The sequence below is a fragment of the Phocoena sinus genome, chromosome 7 (assembly GCF_008692025.1).
Source record: "Phocoena sinus isolate mPhoSin1 chromosome 7, mPhoSin1.pri, whole genome shotgun sequence".
Lineage (NCBI taxonomy): Eukaryota > Metazoa > Chordata > Mammalia > Artiodactyla > Phocoenidae > Phocoena > Phocoena sinus.
The window spans coordinates 57,785,001-57,802,500 of NC_045769.1; the positions used below are offsets into that span (position 1 = coordinate 57,785,001).

Consider the following 17,500-nt stretch of genomic DNA (forward strand, 5'->3'; position numbering starts at 1 on the left):
GAGCGTTTGAGCGCAGTTTTAATCTTCAGCAAACCTCCCGTTTCTCTTAGGCGGGGAAAACTGACCGGCAGACTACAGATGAAAGGAAAACCTCGAGGCAATCCTGCCTATCCACGTCAGGAAACCTGAGAAATGGACCTGGGAAATAGGATGCGGCCCTGGAGTCTGGAATTTACAAAAAAGAAGGCGGGGGGGGGTGGGGGGAACGATGGAGAAGAAGGGGAAACAGGCCCGTTTCAAATGAAAACACGTCTTTTGAGAAAAAGAGAGAAAATGTTAGTATCTCTTCCCGAAGTGGAAGGTTGGGACGGTGTGGCCCCATTTTCAGGGGTAATTTCTTCTTGAAAGATTGAATCGTGGTCACTTTTGCTTTTCTGTCTCCCTGTCTCTCTATCTGCCTGTCTCAATTAAAACGAAGTTGCCTGCTCGAAGTCGGTTGCAAGATACGAAAGAAATCAAGCCGAGGAGGAGAAAACGAAAGTAGTTCCGAACCTTGGGTCTCTGAGCCTTCTCTGGCAGATCCATAGGGGAATCCTCCCGCCAGAAGAGTTTACATATCGTGTGGGGTTTTACACAACTGTATTTAACTCACATACCAAAAGTTAGCAGCCATTGAATTCATCGCGCCCGGGCGCTAACAACGACGAGGCATCCAGCTTCTCAGCGGCCATTTCCCTGAGTGGCAAAAAGCCCTCAGAAAGAAAGTTAGTAATGCCTAAAAATTGCGTCTAGGGGTTTAGGGTGTATAATTATGGTTTCAGTCTTCAACTGCTGTGTGCAGGCTGCCGGGAGAAGGCGATAAGGGATAAGCCTGAAATGTTTCTTTTTCAGAAGTAGAATTTAATTGGGAATTTTTTTTTTGAGCTGGTCTGGTAAAAAATATAATTTTAGACACCACAAATTATATGCTAATTTAAAGTTATCACTATTTATCTTAAAGGCACAGGAAAAGGAGAGGGAAGGGGTGATGGAAGTGGAGAGCCTGGAGGTTTTACAGACCAGAACTGGTGTTGAGTTTCCTTCATCTATAGGGAATCCCACAGCATTCAGGATAACAAGATTTTATAATAAATAAGACCACTTTCTAGAGGCAACACAAGCTTGGAAAAAGAAAACAAATGTATAAAGACTCAGAAGAAACAAGAGAGTTCTGTTTATTTGCATCTCCCTAGGAGTTAAAAAGTGATTTTTAAATGCCTGAAGCACTGCCCATGTATCTCAGCTCACAGACATTGCATCTACAAAAATAATCTCTCAGTTGTATAAATATGCAGCACTTTAGAAGTAGTTATTTATCATCACTTTCAGAAACATCTTTTTTTTCTTCCTGGACTTCAGAGCTCCACATTTGTTAGATGTCTTAAAGCTCCACGAGAGCCCAATACATTTGTTCAGACAGTCAAGTTCTTCGCTGGGTTCTGGATAAAAGTTCCCACCCATGGCCACACTGATTCAAGCCTCTTTCGGGGAACTGAGGAGAGGGTCTCAATTCTAGTCCCACAGACTGGAGGCCAAGGAGAGGGGATGCATTTATACCATCCGTGGGTCACTCTGCCAATTGCAGCCATTTAAATATCTGCATCTAGAGAAATGAAGGCATCATGAGGACACATTATTTCCAAATAAAAGATTATAAAAGCACACATCTACAAGGTGTATTAAACACAAACAATTACAACAGCAAGTGAGAGACCCAAAGTCAGAAAGATTGTCTTCACTCCAATATTGATACAAACCCTATTTAATAAGGTAGCTGCTTTTAAAGCCATCACAGTCCCTCCAGCCTCCTATTTGTAGACTTTCCCAGTGACCCTAGAACACTGCTTGCCCAGAGCTGTTTCCATTTGTTGAGAGCTAATGATTCAATTACCCAATCACAGGATATGAATGACTGCAAATCATTCTGCCCTAATGGATTATGAAGATAAGAAATGCTGGAAACAGGCATAAAAAGTGATTTAAAAAAATAAAACCCTAAAATCAAAATGGCACTTCTGAAATTCATTTGGGAGGATTATTTAAAAATACTTCAAGTCCTTTATACTGGCCTGGAGGGAGAAACAGAACATTAAAAAGTCATAAAAAATAAACCTAGACAAGAGCAAAATAAAAAATAAACAAGTAAGAAACAGAACTACGAAATCAGGTTGGGCAGCAAGAGGTTTTAGAGCCAGATAAGGGGAAGAAACAATTCACAAAATTTGCCATTACTGGCACGGGAATGGGGGAATTAAATACATATTCAAGTCTTTCCAAAGGTCTTTTGGAGGCAAGTGGAAGCATTTAAACTCTCTGTGGCCAATCTGGCCCACATCAGGAGACAGTATCTTTGAGCTTGGAGACGATTTTCTTGTCTTTCACTCTTCGGTTCTGAAACCAAATGGTCACTTGTCTCTCGGATAGGTTCGTGGCAGCGGAGATCCTCCGCCGCTTGTCCTTGTTAATGAACTTGTTAATGGCATACTCATTCTCCAGTTCTTTGAGCTGCAGTTTGGTGTAGGGCACCCTCTTCTTCCTCCCCCGACGGTAGACACACATGTCTGGCTGATTTAGAGCCACATCCCCTGGTATAAAAAAACAGCACAGGAAAAATTAGACCGGGATATCTGGAGCACCCAGCTGGGGACTGTGTGTGTAGACTTGGAGGGGGTACAGAGAATGAAGAAAGACAGGCTGTTTACACTTTATTATTATTTACACAGACATATTATTTACATGTTATTAAAGAAAGATTATTTACACTTCAAAGTGAAGGCCAGTATGATGGATCATCATGGTTTCTCAAACCGGCATCTTAACAAGCCTGAGATTTTATGGTGTAGTTGCTGGGGACTCTCATAAGGACAGTTTCTGCAAATGCTGGTTACAAACACACAAACATACTCAGACTTAAAAAGAAATATCTAGGCTGTTTATTCAAACTTTGACTTTTCGTGTTCCTGCGTTTGGAGCTTGTGAGCTCTTGGAAGCTTTAGTGGTCACTCTGGGTTATTCATGTCCTTGAAAAGTGGGGCTCAACTCCGTGACACCTCTTTGGGGAGGAGGGGCCAAGGCCTGAGCAAAGGGCAGCAAAGACCTTCAACTTTAGGAGAAAAATAGGCCTAAGCCCGCACACAGGCAGAAAAGGGCTGTGAGAGAGGCAATTTAAATCAAAGGATGAATTTACAGATTTCACACAAACTGGACCGACTGTTCCACTGAGTTAACCATGGTTGGGGGCAGGAGGATAGGTGCCCAACTCCCAAGCAGGGGCATAGACTCCCAGTCCATTCTTTTCCTTCTTTTCTCTCTTCCTCTCCCTCCCTCCCTGCATCTCTCCCTCTTGTCCTTCCCCTTTTCCCAACGTCCCTACCTGGGAAGGATGATTTCCAAAAGTGGGAGCCCTGTGGCTGGTCCTTGGCGCAGTACACCTGGCTGTTCCACCCGTTGGCCAGCGTCCAGGACTGGTAGCCCTCCATGGAGATGTATGCTTCGTGCCGAGGCTCCCCGGAGCCGAAGGTAGACACCATGTCGATGTAGCCGGGCACATGCTGGTAGGGGCTCGTGTAGCCCTGGTAGAAGGACACCTCCTTGGCTCGCGCGGGCACCTCGTTGGCCGGTACGCTGCTGCTTGCCAGGCCCGACACGTCCATGTACTTCTCCACGGGGAAGCCTCCCAGCGAGGCGTGCGGCGACGACTTGAGAGCATTCTGCTGTAAGCCCACGCCGTGCGACATGCGGCAGCTATAGTAGCCGTTACCGAAGTGGTAGCCATAGCCCAGGGCCGGGGCGCCCGGGGGCGCTGCAGCGGCCGCGCCGGGCGCCGAGCACTCTTTGGCGGAGGAAGCCTCCGGGCGCGCCGCGACCACAGCCGAAGATGACGACGACGAGGCAGAACCCGCGCGCTCAGAGGTCCCCGGGTACGCGAAGCCAGAGGCCGCCGCCGCCGCCGCCGCCGCTGCCGCCGCCGCCGCCGCCGCCGCTGCCGCGCGTCCGGAGTGTGTCCCGGCGAACACTGGCGCCGAGAGGAAGCCGCGACACTGGCCCGGCGCCGCTGCCGCCACGGAGGAGGAGGAGGAGGCCGGGGCCGCCCCGGCGGCCCCGCCGTCCGCCCGCAGCCCGTCCATGTCCCAGCTCCCGGCGCGGCTCATGGCCCGGCCTGGCCCGGCCCCGGCCCCGGCCCCGTGCACGACCCCATGGCGCTGCGCGCCTCCTCCCTCCTCTCCTTTCTCTCTCGTTCTTTCGCTCCCGCCCTCTTCCTCTCGCCCTCTCTCCCTCTGCGAGCCTCCCGCCCGCCCGCCAGCCCGCCCTCCAACAGGTTAGCTCATCGCGGGACGTTTATAAAAACGAAGTTCAGGTTGGGAGGGGGCCTGAGCCGGTCGGGGGGCCGCCTCCCTCCCCGAGGGCTCCCCCTCGGGGCCGTGCCATTGGCTGCGCAGGGCCACGTGGGGGTGGGGGCGCGGGACAACCTGGCTCCGGGCCCCAGCCCCTTGGACCCACCCACCCGGCCCCTACTCCTCCCCAGCCCTTGCGCAGCCCACCGCCCCTTCCCGCCCTCCCCGGGACCCAGGCGTTTGCGCCGCAGCCACCCCCACGAGCTGATTGCGCGACCGCCCATCCTAGGCCCCTTCTGCGACTGAGGCGGGCGCCGAGGCCTGCGCCTTGTCTCGGCCACGGCAGTTTTTGCCACCTCTCCTTGGCTCCCTGAGCTGCACAGCTAAATGAAGTAGGACAGGGATGATCAGAATAATGTGAAAACAGACTGATTTTTGATCCTGTTGTTTAATTTCTCGGATTAGCTGACCTAGACCCCAAACCCGAGGAAGCTAATTTTCTCTACCTTGCGTATTGCTACGGGGCAAAGGCATTTAACGCGTGTTCTCCCGGACGATCCTCCGAATTAAGACCAATTGGAGCAGACCCCCCCTCCCCCAATACGCACACACCGTCCACCCGGAAAATGCCCACGAAGCCGCCCTTGGGGCCGGGGACAGAGACTTACAAATAAATCAAGCGGATGAAAAGACCCGTCCTCGGCGCGGCGAACCAGAGGATCTGCCCCAGCGAAAAAAGTCCGAACGCCTGGTCCACGCTATTCGCCTCTACACTCAGGCCAGCTGGGAGTTGCTCCCCAGCCCTGGCGCAGCCTCCCCGGGTCCGCAGAAAGACCCTCTGAAGGACGCCGGGAGAAAGCCACTCTGCCGCCCTCCAGGAAATTTCTGCGCCTCGCCCAGCAGCCGAACTGCCTCTTGCATTTTGCAGACACCACCCACCCCCTCCCGTTACTCACACCAATTAATTGAAAACTTCACTTTCCCAGGGACCTTTGTTTCGTTTTCTTTTCCAAGCTGCCAACTGCAGAGAAGTGAGAGGGGCAAATTAAGAGGGTGTTTTTCCCAAGCAAATTTGGGGCTCGTGATGGGAGCAGCCCAGAGCAACAGGGTCTGACTTCGAGGGGGTAGGGTGGGCTCCGGGCAGTCCCGCCAGGGTTTAGGGGTCACAACCCTGAGCCCTCTTCATCCCTTCCATTCCTCAGCCACAGAACCCCAGTCCATCATCCTCCATCTTAGACATTAGCGGGGAGCCTATGTGAGTTCTGCGGCAACTCTCAGGCTCCACTTTAGCAGCAACATTAGATCTAATGAGCCGACAGTACTGGGGTGGGTGGGAGAGCCCTCAGAGTGAGCCCATTTCGTTCTGTAGCAGCAACACCCCAGTCCAGCCCACCTCCAAGAAAATCACTCCCCTGAGCCTGTGATTGATGAAGCCAGCTTGTCACCTAGCCCCACTGTTCCTGGACCAAGACAGGACCTGGATGGGGCAACTAAAAGAGCAAGGGAGGTCCTCTTGGACCTGGCCCGTCATCGCAGGGTGGGCTGCTGGTGTTGGGAGTGTTGACACGCAAAACGCAGTAACCATAAAAGTCTCAAATAAAGGGGAAAGTTATGAGAGGGGTGCTGGAAAGGAAAAGCAGGAGAATTTGTTTGACCTTTTTGAAGTCCTAGACATGTTCATGATCAATTAAAGACGGGAGGGGCCTAAACCTCTGCAGAAAATTGCAGAGAATCGAAGTTTGCTAGTAAGAACAATTTCGGCTACTTGAGAGAAGGCAGAAGTTAGCAAGAGAAGCTGGATTTGTTTGTTTGTTTGTTTTTTTAAATGCCAGTCAGAGCCAGATGACAGGGTTGCTGACTTTTTGGAAGAGTTTGGCTGGGTTCTCTTTACCCAACAATTTCAGTACCAAACCAGTCATGGGATGCCGCCCCCTGAAATGCTCTTATTTTTCCTTTGTATCCCCTTCTTTTTCTCAGAGAGGGAAAACATGGAGATACTTAAAAAATTGTTTTTTCTGTTACCTCAAATAAATTTGTTGAAATATTTCTAAGACATAACTGGAACCAACAAACTTTCAGTCTCTCAAAACTAAATATCTCTGTGATTTTGTGCCCTGGAATTTCTGCTCCATTTTCTATCTGATAAATATATTTTAATGACTGATTATATGCTAAAAAAAATGAAGAAAGTGAAATTAAGATAGGAAGGAAGAACTTGTCAAGTTTTGCTGATTTCGGACAGCCCTTCACTTTTGGCTTAATTTTCCATGCAGCAAATTAAGTTGTGCAGGACTGGAAGCAAAGTCTGAATTAATGCTCTCGTTGAAAGACACTTCTCAATGGTGGCCTTGCCTCCAGTTTCCTTGTGGAACTCTGGCAAGACTTGGAGCTTCTCTACCCATCCTAGCAGGTATTCAGAGACCAGGGAAGTTTTGAACAGTAAGGAGCATAGCCTCTTGCTATTCTGCAGCTGAACCTTCTTCCAGTACAGCCTTCTAGGTCCTGGCCCTGGGGGAGGGGATTCCCCTTAGGAAAGAGACTCTGACTGGACCCTATGAGGGCCCCCTAAACCTGGCATCCCAGGGAAGCTGCTGCTATTGGATCATAGGGCAGTGGTTGAGTACCAGGCAAAGTCAGGGCTGCTCTGTTTATGAACTAAGACGACACATAGTTTACAAGCTGGGGGTGGTAGGTAGTGGAGGAATTTTGGGGCTGAATTTGCAGGAACATTTCATTTAGCTTGTATACCCTGTATCCAAGCTGATTTTAGGTTTAAACTTCACGGGAATAACTTTCTTTAGCTGGCCAGGAGCACAGACTGAACGCTGTGTGTGGGTGGGTAGGTGTATTATGTTGGGGCTTTAACAACAGAAATACTCTTTGTTAAATGAAAGTCTTTGCAAACAAAAATATCCCCCAAAACTGATGTGTTGTTATTCAGTGATTTTTGCCATCTTTCCTGATTTTGGTGAGAAACTCAAGGTGGCCCTTCATTGCCCAAAGTCCTACTCTACCAGAGAGAATCAGGTCACCTCTGCTCTCCCCTCCCATCACTTGCTCCTTTCCCTCCTTTGCCTGCCCAAGCACCCTTTTTGGGAACTGATGATGTTCTGTAAGTCACATCCTCTCTTTTCCTCCTTGTAGCTGATCTTTCAAATCATGTCCCTGTCCTGGGTTGGGGAAGGGGTAGATGCAGGCTACGATTTAGATGTATTGAAGAACGTAAGTTCCTCTGCTTGCCAAAACAGAAATGAGCTCAATTAACCACCTAATCGGTGGCCATTAGGGCGAGAACAACAATAGCCGGGTCCTAACAGAATGGGGTCCTGGGGACTCCTTTGAAAGTGTTTTCCTTGATGGCCACAGCAGAAAGTGCAGGACACCACTCTAATTAACTTGAAAGAAGCCCAAACTTCAGTTTAGAAATAAAGTCTTAATTCCAAAGTAAAGTCCAGCAGAACTGGCTGGACAGTGCTCTTAACCAAGTCTGTCAACTTTGGCGCTAATTTTCCCTCTGCAGGCAATACCCAATTTCACTCAGGCTGGAGATATCAAAAGGATTAAAAAAAACAGAAAACCCGGGGTGAAGAAAGGGGTCTCTAGCAAGAGCCAGACAGCAGCATCCTGAGTTTAGGCACTTTCTGTGTCTGAGATGTATTCCATTTGGATTTAACAGCACAATTAGGCTTCATTAAATGTAAATTGTTTGCAACAACAAAAAACCTCTTCAAACCGAAGCGTTATTTGGTGAAATCAGGTTTACCTCCCGCAGGGCGGTGAGCCCTTGTTTGGGATGGAGAGAACTCCTACAGTCCTGGCGGGAATTAAACACAGCGAGAGTCTTCCCTCTCAAAGAAGCACTAATCTCACTGCGAAGGGGGAGCCGGAGGGTGGGTGCAGAGCCCGAGGACCCGGGTAACTTGCTGTTTTTTTCGCAAAACAAAAGATGGGACAGAAAACCATCTTCCGCTGTTTTGTCCGACAACTCAAGGTGTGGGGTTATCCTCAGAATACTTCTCTAGCAGCATCATTGTTAACTTAAGTCCAGTAAGTGCTTACTCTGTCGGCCCTATGAGATGAAAGAAAATAAATGTCTCTCTCTCTTCTCGCTCTCTCTCTCTCTCTCTCTCTCTCTCTCTCTCTCTCTCTCTCTCTCTCTCTCTCTCTCTCACTCTCACACTCTCTCTCTCTCTCTCTCTCTCACCCCCACCCACATTCCGCAGAGCCCCACTGTCTCGGTGGGAAATCCAGCTGTGGTCACCGGCAGCAGGAAGGGATGAAGCTTAGGGAAATGCCTAACCACGAAGGGGTGCGGCGGGGCGGGGCGGGGTGCGGTGGGCGGAGGAGGCCAAGGAAAGGAAGCGGAGGAGTAAGTGGTTCGGCTTAGCTTCCCGGCTGGGCGGCGCGCAGTTCCCCAGGCTCGGCGCTAGATGTCCCTGCAAGTTTTCCTGTCGTGTCGAGGGCGCACGAGCTTCAGACAGGCAGCGAGTCCGGGGTAGCCCCGGAGTCCAGGGACGAAGTACCCTCCCAGCCCCCACCCAAGGCGGTCCTGGTGGGCGCGGGATTGTAGGGGAAAGGAGCAGGAGAAATAGAAGCAGCCCAAGAGGCCCGGAGGAGACGGCGCGAGGCCGGCCTGCCGAGGGATGGCAGCAAAAAGTTGCCAGTACAGAGTTTTCCCTGCAGTCGCCAGACCCGCATCTTCCCTTATAAACCGAAACCTCCAAGCCGTGGAGACCGCACTCAGCCTAAAGAAAACATACCCGGTGTTCGCTGCCCGGGTTCTAGCCGTCCTGCTGTCCCGCCGCACTCGGCGACCCCAGTCCTCGAGCGAGATTGCGTCCGGCTGCGGGCCTGCGGGTTTCGCGCCCCGTTGGCCCGGAGCCTTCCTCGCCGAAGGCAGGAGCCAGGCCCCGGCGGTTGCGGGGCTCAGCGACAGCTCCGGCTCTACCGCCGCTCCTCCGCTCGGGCAGCCTGGACAAATTTTTACAACCTTCAGTCGAAGGCCAAAAGCGTTTACCACTTCACCTCGGAGGACCCGCCGCTGCTCAAGAAACAAATATTTAGTCTGGAGGCCTAACAACAAAAACAAATTTAGGCCTCTTTCATGTAATTCCTCCTTTGGAGTAAAAAGTGCTTTTCAGCCCTTCTGGAGAAAGCCCTTTCCGAACCTTCACCCCCAACGCATCTTAAAAATTCCTGCCAAACCACGCGGGCATGGGTTGATTTTTTTCTTTTTTGAACGAGTCTTGTGCCTTGGTAGTGAGTAGGAGGTTTTGGTGGCCTGGAGGCTGCGTCTGAAAACCAGGGACTTTTGACAGGTGGTTCCCAGTCTCAGCCTGGACATTCCGGGAGAGGTGCAAGGTTTGGGCATTTCAATAATGAACCCCAACAGAACCGTGTCAGTCTTCTCACTACTTCTATGCAGACTCAATGTTTTTGAGTATTTAAAGAAGACATATGCAAAATAAAAGAACCAACAATAAATGCTGCCCAGAGCTTTAAAATACCATATAGTTTGGATATTATTAGAGATAACTTAAATCACAAGCAATTTCTCTAATCTCTGTGTAGAAGCTTTCTTATCTCTGAAAAAGGGATAATAATAGAATGATTTCTAGAGTTGCTCTGAGCATTAGAGAAGCTAATATATGTAAAAAAGCACTTGTAATTTCAGAGTTAAAGCTCTATATAGGTGGGCCAATATTACTACTACTAGTAAATGTGGAATCTACATAAATTAAGGGACATTAAATATTGTAATGGAATGTTCACCGTCTCCCATGAAACATTGTCTGCTAAACGCAGTTCAGTGAAAAATTATGGGTGTCTTTTAGTGTGAGTAGTTTTCCTGACATGGTCTCGAACATACTTTTCATGATAAATGTGCTAGAATACGCAATATTAGTGTTATTTAAAAGGTGCAAAATAGTTTTGGAAACCACTAATGAATGAAGGTGTCGCCGAGAAATGGTGTTTTCCCTTTTCAACAGACTGAGGTCCGGTTTGCCACAGGTTTTGGCACGAGGGCCGAGGGGTCCCCGAGGAAGGCAGGAAGCTGGAGACCCACCCGCGGGGTGAAGGAGGAAGGGGCTGCCGTCAGCACCCCCGCCCCCAGCGGCGGCTCCTGCGATTGAAAGCAGCTCACAGCCGCCGAAACCGCGAGGAAAACAGACGGGGGCGCCAAACGACAGCAATAAAGGCATCCGCGACTTCCGCTTAAGTCGCGCCTCCGCCCGATCCCACCCCCTGCCAGGGCCTTGCCCGCCCCCCCCCCCCCCCCCCCGCTGCCCACGGACCGCAGCCTGGACCGAAGTGTCCCATTAAGTCCCCAAAGCTAAGTGGGACTAGGGGGTACCCTTCCCAAGTTCCTGGGACAGCAACCCCCCTCCGCTGGGCGCGGCCTTGCAGGGATGGTGGAACTGGGCACTTGGACTGTGGAAGGAGAGGGAAGGAGAGGTGGGATCATCCGCAAGGCTGAGCTCTGACCACGTTAATGGCCGGAAAGCCGGCTCGAGAAGGGCTCATAGTGCTCGGAGTCGGGTGGCCTCTGGGGCAGGGGCGGAGGTGGACCCGGGTGATGTCCTCCTCTGAGCTCCCGACGCCCATTATGCGTCCCACATCTCACCTCTCCAGTCACCAGGTGCCTATCCAGCTTTCCATTTCTCACCTTGGGGGAGAATTCCGTTTTATTACCTTAAAGAGGCGGAATTGATTTTCGAAGCAGAGCTCGCGTTGTTGAAATAAGTGGGTGCCAAGGGGAACAGGAGGGAAACTTTTGGCATTGACTCTGTGTATAAATGTATATAAATATACTTCACACCTCGCCTCCCCTTAACATTCCTGACGCGCCCTCAACGGGTCCAAAGTTAAAAGGAAAGCGCCAACAGAGAGATGGGCAAATAGATCTCGGGTTTGCCCCTAACACACCCCCGATGTGCTGGGTGTGGCGGCAGGGAGGAAAGGGGGGGCCCTGGGTTGGGGTCTGGGTTGGCGGTGCAAGACCCGAGACCAGCGCCCAGATTGCCAGGGTCTCTCGGCAGCTTCGGAAGCTCGCAGGCCGACCTCTGGGTCCCGTCTCTATCCGCCCTTGTTCCTGTCGGTGGCCGTAGATCTCTCCCCTTGGGCAGCTGGTGGGTGGACCCGCACAGCTCGTTGGGGGTCAGAGCATCGTGGGGCGCAAGCGAGGGAGGAGACGTGCAACGGCCTTGAGTGAAGATTGATCTTCGTTAAAATGGTTGCCACCAGCGTCATTATGACCATCAAAGTTATCGCCAAGAGGCTCAGCCGCCAAGCTCAGGTCGGGAGGAGCAGCAGCAAGGCTAGTCCGCGATTTTTCGCTCTCAGACTCAGCGCAGGGAAGATCTGGGGCCACAGGTAAGAGGCTGGGGTCGGGGAGAGGAGGAAGGGAGAAGGAAGAAGAGCAGAGTGGGGAAGAGAGGGCTGGGGGATGGTAGGGGAAGGAAACTAAGTCTCTTCTTTCCGATCCTTGACCTCGAAACCCGGCAACTTTGCCACAAATTATTCGATTTGAGGAGGGAGGGGGAAAGCTGGCAACGTAAAAATGGATTTGGGGCGGCCCATATGGCGCTGTAAATTGCGACTGTGTTTAAAGTTAGCTGTTGCATTCTGCTATGAAATCGTCCAGCCGAGTTCACTTCCCCCAGGGAAAATGCGTAGGCGAGAAGCCTATCCATCAGCAGGATTATAAAAGTAAAAAACCTAGGACTTCAAGCTCAGAACTCACTCTGCAAACGGTATTAAAAAATCAGAGAGGACCTAATGATTTCCGTTTGGAGGCGCGGGCCCAACGCACCTCCCCAGCCACGTAGCACTAAAGTGCTTTCAAAACTCTGAGATTCTCTCTCTCTCTGTCTCTCCTTCTTTCTCTCTCTCTCTGTCTCTCCCTCCTGGGTGGGAGGAGAGTAGCCAGGCTGAGGCGAAGAAGTGGGGAGAGAGAGAACGCGGCGTCCTATTTGTTAAATAAAATACATATTTGGTTCTGAAATTCGAAAGATAAGTAATCCAGACAGGAGCGCAAGGTCTTCTCCTTAGCAACTCTTCCTACATCCTCCCCCTGTCCCCCCCCCTTACCCTCCTCCCGCTTGTAAATGTTAAAAACAAACAAACAAAACTTCCCGACGATCTACTCTGGAAAATCAAAGCATTATCTATTATTTAACACGTATCTGTGTCCGAGGAAAAATGAGGAAGGCGCTGCATGATTAGGACCTAAGGGGCAACCCAGCAAACTGAGAGCGTAATGATGCCCCTAAATGAAGGGGGAAATGTGCCGCTGCGCGCTCTATTAATCAGACTGTCAATTTCACCCCCGAGGCCAAACCCCCGGGCGAGCAGAACCGGCTCTGAGCGGGCAAAGGACCGGGAGCCTTCCTCCTCACTTCTTGTCTCTTCTCGCCTCCTACCTGGATCTATTTGTCTGCTCTGAAGCCGCCTTCATTACCCACTGACAGGAGCGTGTATTTATTTGCTTATAAACCTGTTACAATAAATGATTATTCGAACGGCGTCATTCGTACCTTAATGACGAGGGAGCGCTACTTTTTGATGAATGACATCTCGGGCTCGGAAGGATGTATGGGTCATTTTGACCAGTCATTCCCTCGCTGTGGCATCCCACAATTTTTCCGCCTCCCTCCAAAAGAGATAATAATATTTAGAGGCGCTCGCTGGGGCTGAATGAAAATTAGCCCTAGGCGCAGCCCATCATTAGGACGGGACAGCCGGGCCACTGTGACATTTTTTAGAAAGCTGAGATGATGGAAAGAATAAGAAAAGAGATGATTCTGATGGAGAGAGGGCTGCACAGCCCCACAGCCGGCAAAAGGTTCTCCAATTTGTCCGACTCGGCTGGCAATGCTGTGCTCGAGGCCCTGGAAAATTCGCAGCACCCGGCTCGCCTCAGCCCGCGCCTGCCGTCCGCCCCCCTGCACAGCGCTCTGGGAGACCTCCCTGCCAAGGGCAAATTCGAAATAGATACTTTGTTCAACCTGCAGCACCCGGGCAGCGAAAGCACCGTCTCCTCCGAAATCGCGTCCGCAGCGGAGGGCCGAAAAAAGCCGGGTCATTATTCAGAGGCGGCAGCCGAGGCGGACATGAGCAGCGACGTGGAGGTGGGCTGCTCGGCGCTGCGCTCGCCCGGCGGCCTCGGCGCCGCACCGCTCAAGGAAAACAATGGCAAAGGTAATCGCGCCGCCCGCGACGCGCTCTCCAGTCCCATCCTCTCTGTTCCTCCGCTGCCCCGCCGGCCGTTCTTGGTGCCTTTGCCCCTCTCCGACCCTCTGCAGCGAGCTGCACAGAGCTGGTTCAGGCGGGGGCGGGACGCAGGCGTGGAATCGTGCCCTCCGGCTCAGCTCCTTGAGCCTCCCAGAGAGCCGCAGGCCTGGGGCCTGCCCTCGCTCCTGAGTCCGAGAAAACGTTTCTGCGTGCGGGTCTAAACGCCCGTGCGAGCCGACCTACCCCTAGCTGTCCACTGAGTCGCGCTGGGGGAAGGCTGCCCAGGGCAGCTGCTCCGAACTCCGCGGCCTCTGAGCCCCAAGGCCGAGTGGAGGGGGGCATTCTAAGTCGAAGGGAGCCTCGCTAGGAGCCTCGCTGGGCGCCTCTGGGAGACCCTCTTGGGTCAGCGGCAGAGAGTTGAAAAGTAGAGTCCACCCCCAAATGGTTCCTGTTTGAGCTACTGCTGTCTTTCCAATCTTAAAATATTTTAAACCAAATCCCAAAAACTGTCAAAGGTTAGAGGCCGTACAGAAAGCTGACCTGCGGTCTCCAGATCATGGCAAATCCAGAGCTTCTCAAACTGAGTCTAGATGTAGACATTTTCCCTTGGCCAATTTTCCTCCTGAGTTGAAAATTTCCTTTTATTAAAACAAAACACCCCCCCCCGCATTGAGTTCCTATTATTTGGTTATGAAGAACTCCCCAAACTTTATTGATTCCATTAACGGCAGCAATTTGTAAGCATGACAGATCCCATCAATTCAGGCAGCGCCTCGTCTTCCTCTCGCGGCTTCCCCCATCCTCGTGCAGCCCCAGCGCGGAGATCTTGGTCCTACAGTGACTCATGCGTTGTCGGCCGTTTGTTTGCCAGGGTTCGCGGAGAGTGGCTCAGCCGCGGGCACCACGACGTCTGCGTCGGGCTCTGGCCTCGGCAGCCTGCATGGAGGCGGCGGCGGCGGCGGCGGCGGCGCGGGCGCAGCGCTGGTCGGCTCCGGCTCTGGCGCGGATCAGGTGCGGCGCTACCGCACGGCGTTCACCCGCGAACAGATCGCGCGCCTGGAGAAGGAGTTCTACCGGGAGAACTATGTGTCGCGGCCCCGCCGGTGCGAGCTGGCCGCTGCGCTCAACCTTCCCGAAACCACCATCAAGGTATTGATTCCAGCATGCGCCTGTTCTAGCCTCCTCCAGGGTGCCTGGGTTGATTTTTGTTTCTCCTTTCTGGGTGGCTAGATTTAGCTGAGGGCCTGAAAACCCGCGGGGAGAGTCACCAAAGGAACTGGCCTATTTATTTCTCAGCTGCCGTATCCGAAGGGTTGGCCGGCCTGGCTGACCTGGGAAGCCCCCGAATGGCACAGCCCATGCCTCAAACGCTCTCCTCAGCTCAGCGCCTGCCCAGGTGCCCGTAGCCCATGTCCTTGGCCTCACTTTCCCCTCGGCGTCAAAGCCGTCTGGTCTTTGTTCCTCTGGCACGAACCAAGGGTGAAACTTTCCATTTGCTCTTGATCTTGGAGATTTATTTTCCACATAAATTGTTACAATAAGGAGAAAGGATACTGTATTTTTAAAAATCGATTAGGTTGAGAAAGTTTTGTAAACATTTTTTCTCCTGGGCAAAGGGAAAAGAGCAACCTCCTAGGGGGAGCAACGAAATTGTCCTTATTTACATATCTTTAGGTGATTAATTTTATTATACGTCCAGGAGAGATAGCTGGGAGGCTGGGCGATCCTCACGGAGGATCTGGCACTCTAGAAAAAGAAAAGAGGAAACTCCACGGGATAGGGGAGGAGTGTGAAAGTCTCCCTTCGGTTTGGTCAGGCTTTCTTTAATTTAGAGTTGTGACGAATGATGTCTTCATTAGATACCGTGTGGGGAAGGGTAGAAAAGTCTCTTTCCCAGTTTAAGAGGATGTTGCTCCCGCCACTCATTTGAAGCAAAAGATTCCAACAAAACCATCCCTTCAATATCAGAACCGGACCCGTGCCAATCGGGACAATTCCTTGCAGCTCAGAGGACTCAAGACCTCGCGCGGCGACTTTTTAGAAAAGCTGCCGCGGCAGCTTCTCGTCAAAGGAGGCCTAGAATCCCCGTGCAAATCCTGGTATTGAGAGACGGGTGCTTGGCGAGGCCGGGCACCGGTGGGTGGCGGGAAAGGGAGGAAAGTTTGGGTTGGGACGAGAAACGCAGCCCAAAGCTACAGAGCAGAAGCCCGAGGACCCGCAGCAACTGGACAGAGGGAAGAAGACTCTGTTCGCTTAAGAGGGTGTGCCTACGGCGCTCCACACTGCCGCCCACACTGTCCCAGCTGGAAGAGGAGAGGGGACTCGGGGCTGGGCCCGGTCGGAGGGGCGTAGGCCAGGCTATTCGGAGGTCCGGGAGGGGCGGAGAGGCGCGGGGCTGGGGCTGGAGCCTCGGGGCGCTCCCTAACTGGGCTGCGGCGCGGCTCTCCCCGCAGGTGTGGTTCCAGAACCGGCGCATGAAGGACAAGCGGCAGCGCCTGGCCATGTCGTGGCCGCACCCGGCCGACCCCAGCTTCTACACCTACATGATGACGCACGCGGCCGCCACCGGAAGCCTGCCCTACCCCTTCCACTCGCACGTGCCGCTGCACTACTACCCGCACGTGGGTGTCACGGCTGCGGCCGCGGCCGCTGCGGCCTCCGGCGCAGCGGCCGCGGCCTCATCGCCCTTCGCCACTTCCATCCGCCCGCTGGACACTTTCCGCGCGCTCTCGCATCCCTACTCACGGCCGGAGCTGCTGTGCAGCTTCCGCCACCCGGGCCTCTACCAGACGCCCGCGGCCGCCGCGGGGCTCAACAGCGCGGCCTCGGCCGCAGCGGCAGCAGCAGCTGCGGCGGCCGCGGCCTCCTCGGCCGCGGCGGCCGGGGCGCCCCCCAGCGGCGGCTCCGCACCCTGCTCGTGCCTCAGTTGCCACAGCAGCCAGTCGGCCGCGGCGGCCGCAGCCGCTGCCGCCGCCGCCCTGGGCTCTCGGGGTGGTGGCGGCGGAGGCGGCGGGGGTGGCAGCGGCGGCGGCGGCGCTGGGGCCGCCGGGGGCTCGGACTTCGGCTGCAGCGCCGCAGCGCCACGCCCCGAGAGCGGCTTCCTGCCCTACTCAGCCGCTGTGCTTAGCAAGACCGCCGTGAGCCCGCCGGACCAGAGGGACGAGGCGCCGCTCACCAGATAACTACGTCGCCGCCGCCAGGGGGCCGCGCCCGCCGCTCGGAGTGTGCCCGGGAGTCCCCTGAGCGCCCCCCGTGCCCCCTGTGCGCCCACGTGCCCTCTACGCTCTGCCCGCTGCTGAGGCTGTCGCCAGGGGGCGCCCCAGCGCGGGAGGCCTAAGGGAACATGTCCCAAATTGGGGGTACGAGCCGGCACGAAAGCTCGGCGTGCTTCCCCTCAAATTATTTCTATTTTTGTATCTGCTACCCAGCCACCTCCCCTTCTCTAAGTATGTTTCCCGCCGCCCAGACCCCGCATTTTTGCCTCTGTCCCGAGCTCTTGGTCTCCCCAAGACAATCTCCTCGCCCCTAAACTAATTCTCTGGGGTCTCGGGTCCTGGCTTAAGCCGTCAGGCCTGGTTACTCGGCTGAGCCACGTGGCCAGAAGCAAGGAGAACCACAACAAAGAGAAGGGAATGGTGTGCGCTAATGCTTTGTGCGGGAGAGAAATCCACCCCCGATGTTCCTGCTGCTTCTCTGTTTCTTCCATCCATTCTTTTCTTTAAACGAGGGTGAGAGGAGGTAGCAGTTTTTCTCTCATCCTGAGCTTGTTAGGGGCCCTATCCGAGGACAGCGAAAGAATGGAGGTCTGAGAAGGCCTAGAGGGCGGATGGAGAGCGCGGGCGGCTGCGGGTGTGTGTGTGTGTGTGATTGTTTACTGCGTGCGCGGGACAAGGATGGTGGGGCTGCGGCCGCCGTCCCCGGAATGGACAAAGCCCCAAAGCCGAGATGGGAAG

The 17,500-nt window shown here is 53.4% G+C and overlaps 2 protein-coding genes across 2 annotated transcripts; one reads left to right on the top strand and one right to left on the bottom strand.

Annotated features, from left to right (window-relative positions):
• Nucleotides 1-1,130: 1,130 nt before the first annotated feature.
• HOXD13 (homeobox D13) lies at nucleotides 1,131-4,289 on the bottom strand. Its single transcript, XM_032637659.1, has 2 exons — nucleotides 3,353-4,289; nucleotides 1,131-2,564 (listed from the first exon to the last, which is right to left on the bottom strand). The coding sequence occupies exons 1-2, from the start codon at nucleotides 4,128-4,130 to the stop codon at nucleotides 2,314-2,316; spliced, it is 1,029 nt and encodes a 342-aa protein (XP_032493550.1). The 5' UTR covers nucleotides 4,131-4,289; the 3' UTR covers nucleotides 1,131-2,313.
• An 8,612-nt stretch (nucleotides 4,290-12,901) lies between these two features.
• On the top strand, nucleotides 12,902-16,729 carry EVX2 (even-skipped homeobox 2). Its single transcript, XM_032638529.1, has 3 exons — nucleotides 12,902-13,514; nucleotides 14,419-14,696; nucleotides 16,001-16,729. The coding sequence occupies exons 1-3, from the start codon at nucleotides 13,088-13,090 to the stop codon at nucleotides 16,727-16,729; spliced, it is 1,434 nt and encodes a 477-aa protein (XP_032494420.1). The 5' UTR covers nucleotides 12,902-13,087.
• The last annotated feature ends 771 nt before the right edge of the window (nucleotides 16,730-17,500 follow it).